The sequence below is a fragment of the Rhea americana genome, unplaced genomic scaffold (genome assembly GCF_003343005.1).
Source record: "Rhea americana isolate MKP2758 unplaced genomic scaffold, rheAme1 scaffold_5, whole genome shotgun sequence".
Lineage (NCBI taxonomy): Eukaryota > Metazoa > Chordata > Aves > Rheiformes > Rheidae > Rhea > Rhea americana.
This window is the reverse complement of record NW_028186645.1, coordinates 7,547,720-7,561,731: the sequence shown is the minus strand read 5'-3', so window position 1 is coordinate 7,561,731 and position 14,012 is coordinate 7,547,720. Positions and strand designations below refer to the sequence as shown.

Here is a 14,012-nt window from a genome sequence, read left to right as displayed (position 1 = left end):
CACCAGAAAAAAAATGAGAAAGATAAAGAGCTTGAGTTTTTCAACCCTAATAATTATACTAACATGCTACAAGTATCCAGGCAAACCTCTGCTTATTTGAAGATGGAGAAGTTTGACTTTCATAAATTATTTACACCATACAAAGGTTTCCAATATCTGTTTCTTATGGTTCAACATCTTCTCATGCATATTYTGGAAATTCCTTTCCCTGAGATTATAGCAGCTTTCACCTAAAATGGAAACCTCAAGCTTTCTGTCATGCAGTCTGTGCTGGACTCCTGCATTCTTCCAGTTTCCTCCAWCCTCGAGGGAGTTCTTGTTAACTTCCACCTCGTCAAGGAACAAGCACTTTAATGCTGAGTGGGACATACCGTTTATGGGACTAGACCTGAGCAAGCTCAGTGCAAAAACGACCCAACCTGTAATTAATCACTTATTCAAATGCTTCAAGATGAAAGTCAGACTTCAACTCGTTGAACTTCGGTAGAACAACAGATCTCCTCAAGTCTCAAGGAAGTGCTTTCACAAATTTAAACAGTTACAACCTACATACACTTAAGAACTAACATTTTCAAAACTCTAGTCTTATGCTAGCTACTCTAATGAGGAAATTCTGCTAAAAGACTTGTTTTCTAGTTTTTGTTTGCTTTTTTTTTTAATCTTTAGGAACTGATGTCATTGACATGATATCAGTTCAAGCTAGCATCAAAAGTGAATTTCTTTGGATTGGATTAAAGTAACGCAGTGACAGAAACCGAAAAGAGTGAAGGATAATTTATCAGACGTAAGAAGGCATTAAAAAGAAATATCTGGAAAACTATCTGTATTTTACCCTGCCAGCTGAGCTACTCTGGTAGCATTACTGTACAGTTTGTATACCAACTACATGGGAATTAATCCTACAGTGTGTCTAAATTAGCATTGTTTTAATGAAGGGAGACGCTCTTGACTTGAAGGAGGATAAAGGTGATCTTCACAACCATAATTCCTCAGAATCATACCAATACACTCGATGATGAGAAAATACACACTGATATTTCATGCAATTTTTTCCTTCACATGAAGGAAGGCTCCCAACCACAGGGAAGGTTTTGTACGCAATTAGCTGAATGCTTTCAAATCATGGCACTGAACTTAAGTTACTAAAAATAGCATGGATAAGAAAGAAATCATGTGGAAGAGACAGTCTTGTTAGGCAAAAGTTGCCATCAGTGCTAACATCCACTGCGCGCTGCAGCAGTCTTGGTGTTGAAGTGCCAAAAGGAAAATATTGATAGGTGCTACAAAGTACTATTGGCCAATAATATCTTTCACCAAACAGCTATCGTCTTCTGTCACAGTCATGAGAACAAAAAATTAAATATTTGTAACTCTGTGTCTTTTGGGATCAATACCACACAATTTATTTTACTTATTTGCCAAATGTCTTAAAATACATTAAATATTTAATCAAGTGCATCTGAAAAGCCAGATTTCACTAACATCCTTTGGAGGTTAAATTGTTTTAAACACTGTTTATCAGTTAGTAAGATTATCAGAAATATACAGCAAACACTAACACATCCGTCAGGAAGAGAAAACCAATTTACAGCGAGAAGGTGCACAGGGCTCAGGAACTTGGTCACAGTATGGAGAGGCTGCATGGGGCCAGACAAAGGTATCTGATTTAGGATGAGGATGAGGAAGATGAGAAGATACAAACAGTTGGAGAGGAGACTCTGTTCTTGAGAGAGAAGATGAGGAAGTATCAGAGGCTAAAAAGCGAAAGAAAGAAAATGATAAGGGTGGGGGGGGGGGAGAGAGAAAAAGATCCAAGAACAGGGTTTAATGGACTCACGGATGCGAAAAATGGAAAGCACTTATTTCACCATTCAGTAAGATGGAAATGATTTCTACATAAAATAAACATCAGTTTTCTGAGAGCAACTTAAGAAAACCCCTTAGTCATATGCACTCTTCTTCCATACAAAACTAGCTTACAAAACCAAATTGAAGATTACATGTTTTTTCCTATGTTATAATGCAGAAATTTGTGAAATGTGTTTAAGAGAAAATAAAGACTTAAGTTTAAAACTCAACTACTACTGTTACTTCTTATGACAAACTAAACTTCGATTTTATAAAGTTTGAGTGCCACTTACCTTAACCAAAACAGTCAACTACATCAGTTGATTTGCATTTTGTATAGCTACCTTTCCATGGGAAATGAGTCTGCCTCCTTTCAATGATTAATAAAAATTTTTTATATTTATTTACTTCATCAATAGATACAAATACGAATACATGCCACTCATGACAAACCAGCTAAAATAGGAGGCAAACTTTAAATAGATTTATCACACTTACTCAAAGCATTTGATCTGGGCACCAGAATTAACAGTCCAATCTTTATGTAATTTAAGAAATACAACATTTTTACACATAAAAAAATCACAGTAATTTACACTTAAATTATAAACTCTCTTTTTGAATAACTTTGTATTTCAATTTCAGCTAAATTGATATAATGACCAAAAAGAATGTTTTATGCTAGTTTATATAATTGCATTTTAAAATCCTTAAAAAAAAAATAGTTGTGAGCACATAAGGCTTTACATTAGCTTATAGCCCTGGTTTCGTATTTCTCAGGTTGGTAATGACTGGACAGGGAAAGCAGATCATCATTTCCACAGGTGACAAGCAAAATGGGAAAGTTTCATGTGCACTTGTGTACACACACACACACACACACACACACACACGGTAGCTTTATAGTGTATAAAGGGGATTGAAAATTTTGGTTGTAAGATGATTTTCCCAATATCTTCCCCATATATCTCCAAGTACTGAAAATGTCAAATCTCTTCTGCCTTTCTGAATATAGGGGATCCACAGAATTTGCACAAGCTCTTTCAGCCTGTTAAGGTTTAAACCTTAACTAGAACATATTGACTATCAACAAAGAACTTCTGTTCAAAATTTTTTTTGACTGGCTGCCTGAAATTTTCTCATTCAAACTCTATGCCAAATTTCATCTCTTTTGTTCTTATTATATCATAGCCCTTTAATTTCTGCAAAGTTTTATATATAACTTCCAGATTAAGAATTTAAACTACACCCTTGGTATGGAGTTTCTCTGTATGTGTATCTATATAGTACAACAAAGCCCCAGCTCATGCTGGAATTTGAGTACTGGTATTGTACTAGCATTTATTTGATTAGAACTAACACACACACACACACACACACACACACTCCTCCCAACATACACAGTTACCCTTTGCACACACACAATTACCCTTTTAAAGAAAAATAAAGACGACCCTGTATTTTTCTTTTCCATCTTTTCCAACTTGACAGAAATAACTCAGCCACATGCTAAGATTCAGGAAAAAGAAACTGGAACTTCTACAAAATCAGAATACGTAGATCCTGTTTCCAATTGAGATATTGACTGAACAATTTGAATTTGGGGGCAAGTTTCTTAAGCAGCTCACAGTTCTGGACGAAGGTTCATCTTTAGGTAAAACACCCGAGGAATACAAGTCTTTAAAAATCACCAACTCCTTATGCTCTTAAGCGTGGCACAAAAAATAGGACACCCTCTAGGTGTTGAACAAAAGCTCAGCGTCCCCCAGGAAAACACAAGTAAGCCCAACAATTACTAGGCTATACTTCATAGACAGTTTCTGCTTGTAATTCTTTGAAACTAGCTGACCAGATCCTTATCAAAATTGTTTGCCCTTTCAGCATACACAGAGCGCTTCCTATGTATGCATAATGACAAAAGCTAACGAACGTTTGATCCCACTTCATGTTTGAGAAATGAAAGAAACAATTTTTCTCTGCTGTACAGTTCTGTTATTAAACATCACACATTTCATTGTATCCTGATTTATAGGTCAGTGTATTCTAATTCATTGGCTGGCAAACTTTTCCATAAGCCGTTTGTATTGAAGTATGATTAAGCAGAAAGGCACATCTAAAAGTGGTCAGGAAAAACATGCTATGGATCTGACAAATACAAGGAAAAAGAAAAAATTTCATACTTCTAATGCAATGGTAATGTTCTGTAAAGGTTTTTGGAACTATCATCATCCCACTAATTCTTTCTCCAAATTTTACAGAACACATGGCATGCAATTACCCTGCCTAATCAGCTTTTTGTTTGTATGACTTCTAAGGCATAATTAATTGGCATTATGATAGCTGAACATATTAAAGTGGACAAATCACATATTGCAAATATTTTTTGTCATGTAACAGTCAGCTTTCATGCACTGCACCTGCAAAGCACTATTTTTGCAGTATATACAATTTATAATAAATGTTTTTCTTGTAAAGTCAAAGCTATCTATGTTCAGTGAACCAACCAACCTATGTAATTCTATTTTTTATATATGGCTTTAACTTAATTATTAATGATATATTGATTTTTTTTACAATTGAAGTTTTCTTAAATTTTCTGGATTTGCATTAACAAAGTATAATGGACAAACATAGAACTCTGGAAAACAGGCTAATTCAGCATACTGATTTTTACATAAGAGCATACCACTAAGCTCAGCAAGATCCATCTCACAGACATTTTAATTTACAGACAAGGTAGGCCGCAGGTGCTTCAGAAACAAGAGAAACAAGTCCTAAACTGCAAAGTGGCTATTTCCATTCATTTCAGAATAGTGAAAATATTTTCACCATAAATAATTCCATTTTGCAAAATAAGATAAAAATAACTGATGTAAAATCTAGGTATGGACAGTTCGATTTTATTGTTCAAATGCAATTCCCACCTGTTTCAGGATCACTGAAATCTGGTAAGGTAATTGTATTAAGTTGCCGTCTATCAGCAATAGCTCTGTCTAACAGGCTGCTCCCACGTCCGGAATCACTGTAATCAAGTACAGAAACTGTAAGCCATTAAAATATAAAATTATATACTGAGATACAAGTTGCATGCTGCTCTCCTCCTACAAAGATTCTTGCTAAAAATACGAACAAATTTAGTACCAAGCACTGCTAACCACTAACAGTGCATTAAGTCAGCTACATTAAATCAGAATTAGCTCTGCAAACCTGAATCCATGTTTACTTTATCAATTCTAGTTTCATAATTAATACAACCAAGAAGGGAATACAGAATTTTAATTCATGACTAAAATCTTAAAAAAAAAATGCTGCAACTTAAACTTTCATATAATATAAGGTAAAGTTATCATTTTAACCCAAGATGGCAGATACGAGTTTGAGAATTCCCAGTTTTCCCATGCTGAAGAGAAACACTGAACTCAAGGAGTCTAACTTTAGGTAAAGTTGTTATAAAGATGTTATAACAACATTTCACATTAAAAAGGCAGCACTTACCTCCAGAACGTTTTTGCCCATTTTTTAAAAATATACATATTACCGACAAACGTTGTTGTAACTGTTGTTCTGGATTTAATCTTAACAGTGCAATAGGACATTTTGAATACTTCTAAACAATTAGGTGCTTAAGCAGTTCCAGGGGTTTTCACAAATTGCTCCTGTGGACAAACACACTGAATTTCTACTTCAGGTGTAACTCAGTATCTGTCCCTCAGGCTTCTTATTAATGTACTTGCTAGAAAACTAATTGCCCTCAGAACTATGATTAAAGATTCAGCAGAAGAACGAGACTGAAGAATGAACTCTTCCTTGTCCTTAAAAGGAGCTAAGTATTGAAACACATTGGCAGAAGAATATGTGGAAGCACATACGGGTGGTTCCATCTTTACTTGCTATCAATTAATGCTCACATAAATTAAATAATAAATTAGAAACAGAAAAACAAACAAAAACACAGCAATAACAGCTCCATTTAGTAAAGTGCAAACTTTTGTCTGATTCTCATCTTATGCCAATAAGAAAAAATCTCCACAAAATTCCTATCTTAAAGTAAAGCCTCAGCAAGACTGGAATCCAGCATATCTTTACATCCGCCTTCATCTAAAATTGCCTCCTCCTTCCGAAATTGAACTGACAGAAGGGCAAAAAGGCCTTTCAGCAACTCTCTGCAGTTCCACACTTCAAGAAACAGTGGGATAATTTCCTCTCTTTGTACAGCTGTTGCTAAAATGGCACAAATAAAATTTTGCAATACCCTAACATTACTACGAGATTATGATTTTCTTACAAAATGATGCCATTATAGAAATCCACAGGAAACAGAAGGGAGCTTTCTGGGACACAGAYTATCAGCTATAGTTATTACATCAGTTGGTGCATATTTTCTGGAAACTGCTGTATTAATTACTTCCTCAATCCACCGGCAATGACATGCCAAATGTTGCTGACAAGGAGAGCAAGGCTTAGCATAAATATCTTTTAAGCACATCACTGGCATCATGGTTGGTTCCATTTTCCTAATGCAAACTAAGAACTGGAAAAGAATTGAACTATTTTCACATGTACTTCAAGCAGCAGGCTGAAGACCAAACACTTCTGACCTAATCTTTATTCCCTAAACTGTTCAAGACTGCATCACAAAATAATTTCTAAATTTGTATAACCATTTAATGAGAAAACATTTGTTTGTAAGCAGAGTAAAGACAAAAGAAAGCTGTTCTAAAACAGCTGAAAAAAAAGGCAAAGTGTTGCACTGAATTTTTACTTTGTGTGGTGTATCTACTTAATCTTTTACTAATGAAAATAAATTATTAATGAGGACATTGAACTCAGTTTTATTCCACAAAAGCTGATTAACTGCAAGAAGAAATATTTAACATCAAACAGAGCTTATCAGAAAAGGGAATTTTTATCTCATCAGCAAAATATTTCAAAATTAGTTTCCAGTCTAAACCAGAATAGAAAAAGATGTTTCAAATGAGAAATGCTGTGAAGAATATTCAAGTCTTTGAACAGCATTCTAAAAAGGTTTCAATTCATTAGAAGACTGCTTTTTATTATCTCAATGAACTTCACTAAAGTTCTCCAATTGTTTCCAGTGGGAAGCACTGTTTTCAAACAATGCTTTTCAATGAAAAATTAGTGTTTTAGAAGTTACAAAGGTTGTAAGTTTTCAACACAATCTTGCATTATTATTCCTTTCCACACCTGGAGTGCAGCTGGATGAACAGATCTGCAGAACAGGTCAAATTTCAGTCACAGTGATAACTGTTGTTATGAGYTGGACAACTTTAGACCACCTTACATACCTTGCTTAAAGGATACAATGTTAAGTACTCTCAGCCATTAAAGTTCACATAGACCATCCAAGGAAAGGTTGTTGCTTGGTACCTGCATTATATTGATCACTATAAGTGAATGAGTGATTTGTGAAACCTGGCTCCTTCTTCCATCATGGCACTTTCCTACAGCGTTTTTCTACTCCATTCCCTAATTGTTTTTAATTTCTTTTTTGTCACTAAGGCCTCAAGAAAAACTTTACATGTTAAGCTTAAAAAAAAAAAACAAAAAAACAAAAAAAAACAAAAAAAACAAAAAAAAAACACAACTCCATCAGATGCAAGGTATTCATCATTAACCTTCTTAGAGGTTCTTGAAGAAGAATAAAAGACATCAGTTAGCACACACTGCTATACTGCTCTTTGAAGCTGATACAGGCAAGAAGCAAGGTTTCAGTCATAACTACTGCTGATATTGTAAAGGGATATGACAAGCCACAATTAGAGTCCTGGCCTGTAGAGAGAATGTAACAAGAGAGATGGAAGGTGAAAAATCTTATTTGGGCACGTGCAAAGCCTCACACTGAAATGAAGCTTACACAGAAATTGTAATTATTCTGCACAGCACAGCATTCTGATATTGTTCCTAAAAAACAAACAAAAACCAAAAAGATCTCTCTACATCCACCATTAGGTCAGAAGAGAAATACTCTTGCAGGAATTTAATACCACCTCAGTGATTTAACGTTGCATCAAATTCCTTTCTAGTCTTGACGTGCTTGCTTCCTACCACCTTCGAGTCCTGCTCCCAGACCCACACTGCAGTGTCAGTGTCTCCCAGGAGCAGCTATGACCAACTCAGGTCCCTTCCAAGACTCCTCCTGCCATGCTCTCCAAGCATTCCAGCCCTGAACTGTTCACTAGCTCCCTAAGAGAAGAAGCAATTTTCCCTCTCCACCCACTCTCTAATTCATCCAAATTTCTTAAAGCAACACATGTATTTATATAACCAAGACTGAATAAAACTGAGCAGAACAGATACCTTTCTAGTATTATGATAAATACTATCTGATGCTAGCTCATACAAGTCTCTTCTCCTGCAGCATCTCTCCCCCAGAGGAAACAACTGTCAAGCCTTTGAACAACCAGATAACAAAAAATTCTGCTCATCCCCTTCTGCAGGTACCTGATAAACATGTTGAATAGCACAGGTACCAGCACAGTTTGTTGCACAGCTCAGTTGGTGGCCTTCCTCCAGCAYGAAAACTGATTGTTTACTCCTACCCTTTCCTATTTTTTAACTGAGTATTYATTTATACAAATACCTTCCCTTTTATTTCACAGCTTATCTAAACATGTATCAGAAAGGACCTTCACAGAAGCCTTTTAGAAACCCAAACAGAACTATCTTAACTTAGCAAATACTTATTGATCCCTGTGACAAACTGAAATCCCTTTCCAAAGCAATGCTGACTTTCCAAGCATGTCAAGCATCCATGTGACTTCTAATTCTGTTGCTTCTATATTCTTAATCAAGTAAATCAGTGAAAGCTCTTGAACTAAGTTGACACTACAGCAATCTCTCCACTAGACAAGATAACTGAGATCAGGGGAATAAACTAGACAATACTAGTAAAATGAGCATGGCAGAGTTACCCATTCTCTGTAGAGATCATTAGCTTTGGTGCACCTAACTTCACAAAACATAGGGTGGTTCCTGCATATCCATCAGCTAGTATCTTTTGCACTTCAGCCTCTTGTTCCTTACATCTTGCAGTTTATTCGTATGAAATACTAGAACAAATAAAAGCACGGCTGCTGACCTAATATTATCCTGGGATTGAGGAACACACTCATGAGTTTTGCAGTATACAATTCTACAGCATCTTACCTTGGGTTAGTGAGATTATAGCAGGATTTCCAAATCTGAAGCATATGTTTACACGTAAGGAGTGCTTCATCTGGGCCTCTGCACAGGGATTCCAATTTGACTTTTGTAAACAGCAATCTAGTGAGAAGGGAAAGGACATTATAGAAGAAAGAAAAGATTCAGATTCAAGTAGAACATATTTTCAGTGATACCTAACATCTGACCAAACTGGAGAAAACATAACTTCAAAGTGTTAATTTATGTATGTTTCATGAAGTAATTACAATAAAGTCAATTATATAATGCTGTCATCAAAGTAATAGCATTTATTACAAGATGGCCTTTCAATTAGAAAGAAACATTCATTTACAGGAAATTTTTTTGAGAAGTTAAAACAAGACAATATGATTTAGTGAAATCAGTAGGATCATTAAAATGGCACTTTATATGTGAAAAGAGAAGTCTTTGTTAAAGAAAATCTATGAGAAAAGAAAAATATTTTCAGTAACTGGCTCAACATAATAGTTATTTAACATACAAGTCAGGAAGGAAAACAACTTAGTACTGATGCATACTACTTGCTTATACATAAACTTCTTTATCATCAACTTCTATTAAATGAAATGGAAGAGACTATACTGAAAAAAGATATTATTAGGCCATACAGATTTATGGAAAGTAGTTCAGCATTAGTAAGGTTAACAAGAAAATCTAGCACTCTACGTTTTATGCCACCAGAAGGTCTTGAATTTGATGTTTGATGTGAATTTTGAACATTTTGAATACTTCAAAATGATGACCTGAAGAGAGAGCATCATTCACTGAACACAATCATGTTTTGCTAGAAGCCACTATAAATTAATTCTGATTTCAAAGTTTGTTTCTAGTGGCAGCAACACAAATCTAGCCTTACTAGAAGATGACTGCATATTCCTTTTATCAGTAGATGGTTCCACACAGAGGTAACTTAGATACGAAACTTCCTGGATAATTAAAGAATATAAAGGTAATATGACAATAAAGAAGCTAATGAAGTGGTATGCATGTTTATAGAAGTCATAGCATCTGGGAACCGATAATACACTGGAAAAATACTAATTTAAAAGCAATTTTTAGTAAATTGTAGGATTTCAGAGCACAAAACAAGAAGAAAGGATGCAAACAAAACTGTTAGTCTAGTTTCTATTCTTAAACTCAGGTGTACTTTGGCATTTTATTCCTGTAAAACCTTAATTATCCTAAGTGAAAAATTTATATGATTGTTCATACGGTTTGCGTGGGAAGACTGAGAAGGATAGAGAGGGTGGGCATGTGTGAAGGCTCAGAACTTTTTATCTCAAATACAAACTTCAAGGCTGCTAATAGTAACTGCAAACTGCCAGAGGGTTTTCTCAAGAATGAGAAATGACAGCAAGTGTTTCASCAAGTTACAGCTAAAGCTTTAGTGTTGTGCTGAACCTCCTATATAGAAAACACTCAGCATATAAATTTAACAAACTGAATCATGTTACCTTAATTCTCCAAAGTTTGTGTCAGAGAGACTAGGGAGAAAAGGTAATGTGGAACACTGAGCCAGTTTRAGAGAAGGAGCAGCTCTAGATAAAACTAAGTAAACAAGTTCATATGCAGTCTCATCTGATATTTTATATGAAGGCAGAACAGACTAATTGGTTATATTGGCTTAGCTTTCTTCTTATTAGTAAATTTTATTTTAGTGTATGGGGAACTACATATTTCATCTAGTCATGTTCCATTCGGCAGACTGATCCTCACTAGATATTCATTTAACTGGGACTATAACACTAGGAGAAAAAAAAAATGCCCATGCCCATGATGTTAATCAAGAGAGAAGGAAAATAGAGAATAATCTCTTCCCTTCAGAGTAACACATCTATTTTATTGTTCCAAAAAGAAAGCAAGAGCTGGGTATCAAAACCTAGTATCTAAATCAAAGGGATCTACTTCATACAATCCCTTTCCTGTTTCTTTCCTTTTAAAAGCAATGCTTTTTATTGTTTGAAAAGTCTATAAAAGTTTAAATCTTTTCTAACTAGTGAAAGCACTTTTATAAATGTAYGAAACTAAGTGACACTAAATTTACAAGGTCATTCCAGAAATAAGATAATTGCAATAGATAGTTTATTTTGTACAGTTTAGAAAAAGACTGAATTAACACTACTACACTTCAATTATTTAAGATTATCAGGAATATTATGGCACAACTGAAGGCATAGGGCCAACAGATCACCAAAAAGATTCAGTATGCAGAGGTTGAAAAAAAAAAAATGAAGGGAATTTGATTACTAAGAAATTACTTAAATACATGTCTACAAAATAGCGGGGGATTGCACAACAAAAATGGTAGAACTCGAAACTATTAGCACAGGATTTGAGTGAAAGATAACAGAAGACATACACACACGTAAGGATTTAAAGTAGAACTTCAAAAGTTGCTGCTTTTTGATGCACTTGGAACACATTCTACATCATCCCCRTTTCTTACACATTGTGGCAAACAGACTGCAGGGTTACAGGTCTCCCAAAATACAAACAATAAACTGAACATATGATAAGCAAGTCTTCAGAATTTTAATAAAGCAAGGCCAGGAAATTGTTTCTAAAGCCAAAACATACAAAAAAAAAGGACACTAGTGAGGTGTGCTATTATCCACACTCTAAATCAACAGTAATCTTTTGAATAGAAAGGGTTGCATTTATAAAGCCAGAGATAGCAGTTTTCCTAGGTCCAAGAAAYTATAAATTACAAAATAACTCTATGACATTACAGAAAGGGAGGTGGGGTAACAAAATAAAAACCTGCCAAATAAGTGTTCACTTAAACAGGGGAAGAAAGAGAAGAAAGAGGAAGCTAAAAGCACAGGAGGAACATAATGTGACAAGTAGGACTCTCAAATTCAACTAATTATTCCAAGTTCCCCTGAAATGTGGCTGAAAGTACAAGCCTAAAAGTTTAGATAAATAAACTAGATAAAACTAAACTTTGGGAAAGGAAATAGGTAAAAGAGATTCTTTTAGAGACACTAGACTAGTAGGGCATTTGTTCCAGGGTCAGCATTTGATATGGATGCACATCTTTAACATTAGGTAAAAATAAAGAGAATTGTATCATTTTAGGGGAATAATTATCCAGGCACAAAATAGAGAACAAATCATTCTCTTAAGTGGAGGAGCCTAGTTATTCTTGGAGCTAATAGCTGATAAATTTATGAATACTTACCGGAGCAGCATGAGGATGTTATAAAATAGCTGCTTATAACCTGATCTATTAGTGAATTTTTACTTAAATAAAAGGATGAAAAACTCCAAACGGGTGTGTAACTAGGTCTTCAAACTTCAGTAGGATACAATGAAATAATCTGAAAGTGAAGGTTAGCAAAAAGACATGGAGGGAGTCTGGCATTTAACACAAAGATGCTAAAACTTCAAAGAATCTCCATCTCAAGTTGAAGGGGTAAATGCTGGTGACTGAAAAGCCAAGTATCAATAACCTTATGCATGTACAATTTCAGAAGGAAGCTGTGATCCTATTAAGAATGGAGGCAGAGAAGGAGGGGTAGAGGAGAGGAAGAAAAATCAGCACACAAAGCTGCCTCTCAGACATATATAGTAAAAAGCAAAACAAAACTAGATGCTGAAAAGAATATTAAGCAGAAAAGCTACACAGTTTGAGAGGCTTTTCTGTATTAAATAGGAAAGAAATGCAACTACTGAAGAGGGAAGATGAAATGAAGATTAAGGGTAATTTATGAACCGACCCCCAATCCTGATCTTAATCCTAATCCATGTTGCCTCATATATGAAATCAAAGACAAATGGAGAATGGGAATGCATTAAAAGTGAAGAAAACTAATACAATCAAAAGTAATTAATTCCTCAGAATTATGGAAAGACTCACAAGATTGCAGGCACTGTAAGTACTTCAAAGAAAATATCATATCCATAAGGATAGCAGAACACTATCAACTATGAATGCCAGCCAACTTTTTCTTTTTTTAAGAGAGAATAAACAGACCAATAAAAACAATATTAATAGCATACACAAATTTTTACAAAAATACAATCTATTATTTTCATTTTTGTATGTTAACAGAAAAGTGAATTACAGTATCARTTTAAAAGAGAGATTGTACCAAGCAATCTAGGTAACTGTTACTCCAGACCAGAACTGTCCAACAGCCAGGTCCATCAAGGCCAGACAGCTGCGAAGAGGGCAAATATAATTCTGGAATGCATTAGTTGAGGCAGAAAAAGAAATTGTGCCATTGTACAATATCCTGGTGAGACCACATCTGGAACGCTATGCACGATTCTCACTGCAACAGTTAAAACCAACACACAAAAAAGGAATTTCAAACTGGRGCAGCTGCAGAGAAAGGCTGTGAGGGTAATCAGGTGACTAGAGACTGTACTAAAAACCACTTAATTTATTCATCCTAGCAAAASAAAAGAGAAAAAGGTACAATTCTGAACTATAAATACAGATGAGGCAAGCACCATGAAGGGAGAAGAACAATTTATCTAAAGGACAATCTTTGCACAAAAACTATCAGGTATAAATGCATTAAAGACTATTAAAACATTAAGGTGAGAAATTAGAAGTCTCTTAACATTATAAATGAAGCCGTAAAACAGCCTGCTTCCTCACAGCTTCTTTTGGACAGGCTGCAGAAGAGGAGCAGCAAATAATCTAACTGTTCCTCGGTTGCTAAATTAATGAAAAGGACTATAGGACAGCATACCTCTAACAGTGGAGCCTTCTGACTTAGGAGGTTCCTGCAAGTGTTCTATTTCCTAATCAATATAAACTAATTTACTAAATCATAACCTGAAGATTTTCCCTGCCAACCGACCAGCGTCATTTGTAGCACAGTCCAGAAATTGTAATCAGATGCTATCTTGCATTTTTGAAAGTTCTCTCTGGCTTTCTGGATGCTTTTCCTTGCTAAATTATGCTCGAGGAATTCCTTTTTTGGTCCCACATGCTTCCTCAGTTGCCC

The 14,012-nt window shown here is 35.1% G+C and overlaps 1 protein-coding gene across 1 annotated transcript in view; it reads right to left on the bottom strand.

The window, feature by feature from the left end:
• TTC7B (tetratricopeptide repeat domain 7B) overlaps positions 1-14,012 on the bottom strand; it is a 128,043-nt gene that overhangs the window by 38,914 nt on the left and 75,117 nt on the right. The window contains exons 16-18 of the mRNA XM_085317638.1: positions 9,016-9,132; positions 4,773-4,870; positions 1,590-1,754 (exon numbers count right to left, since the gene is read on the bottom strand). Coding sequence (XP_085173764.1) covers positions 1,590-1,754; positions 4,773-4,870; positions 9,016-9,132 — 380 coding nt within the window. The remainder of the gene's footprint in view (positions 1-1,589; positions 1,755-4,772; positions 4,871-9,015; positions 9,133-14,012) is intronic.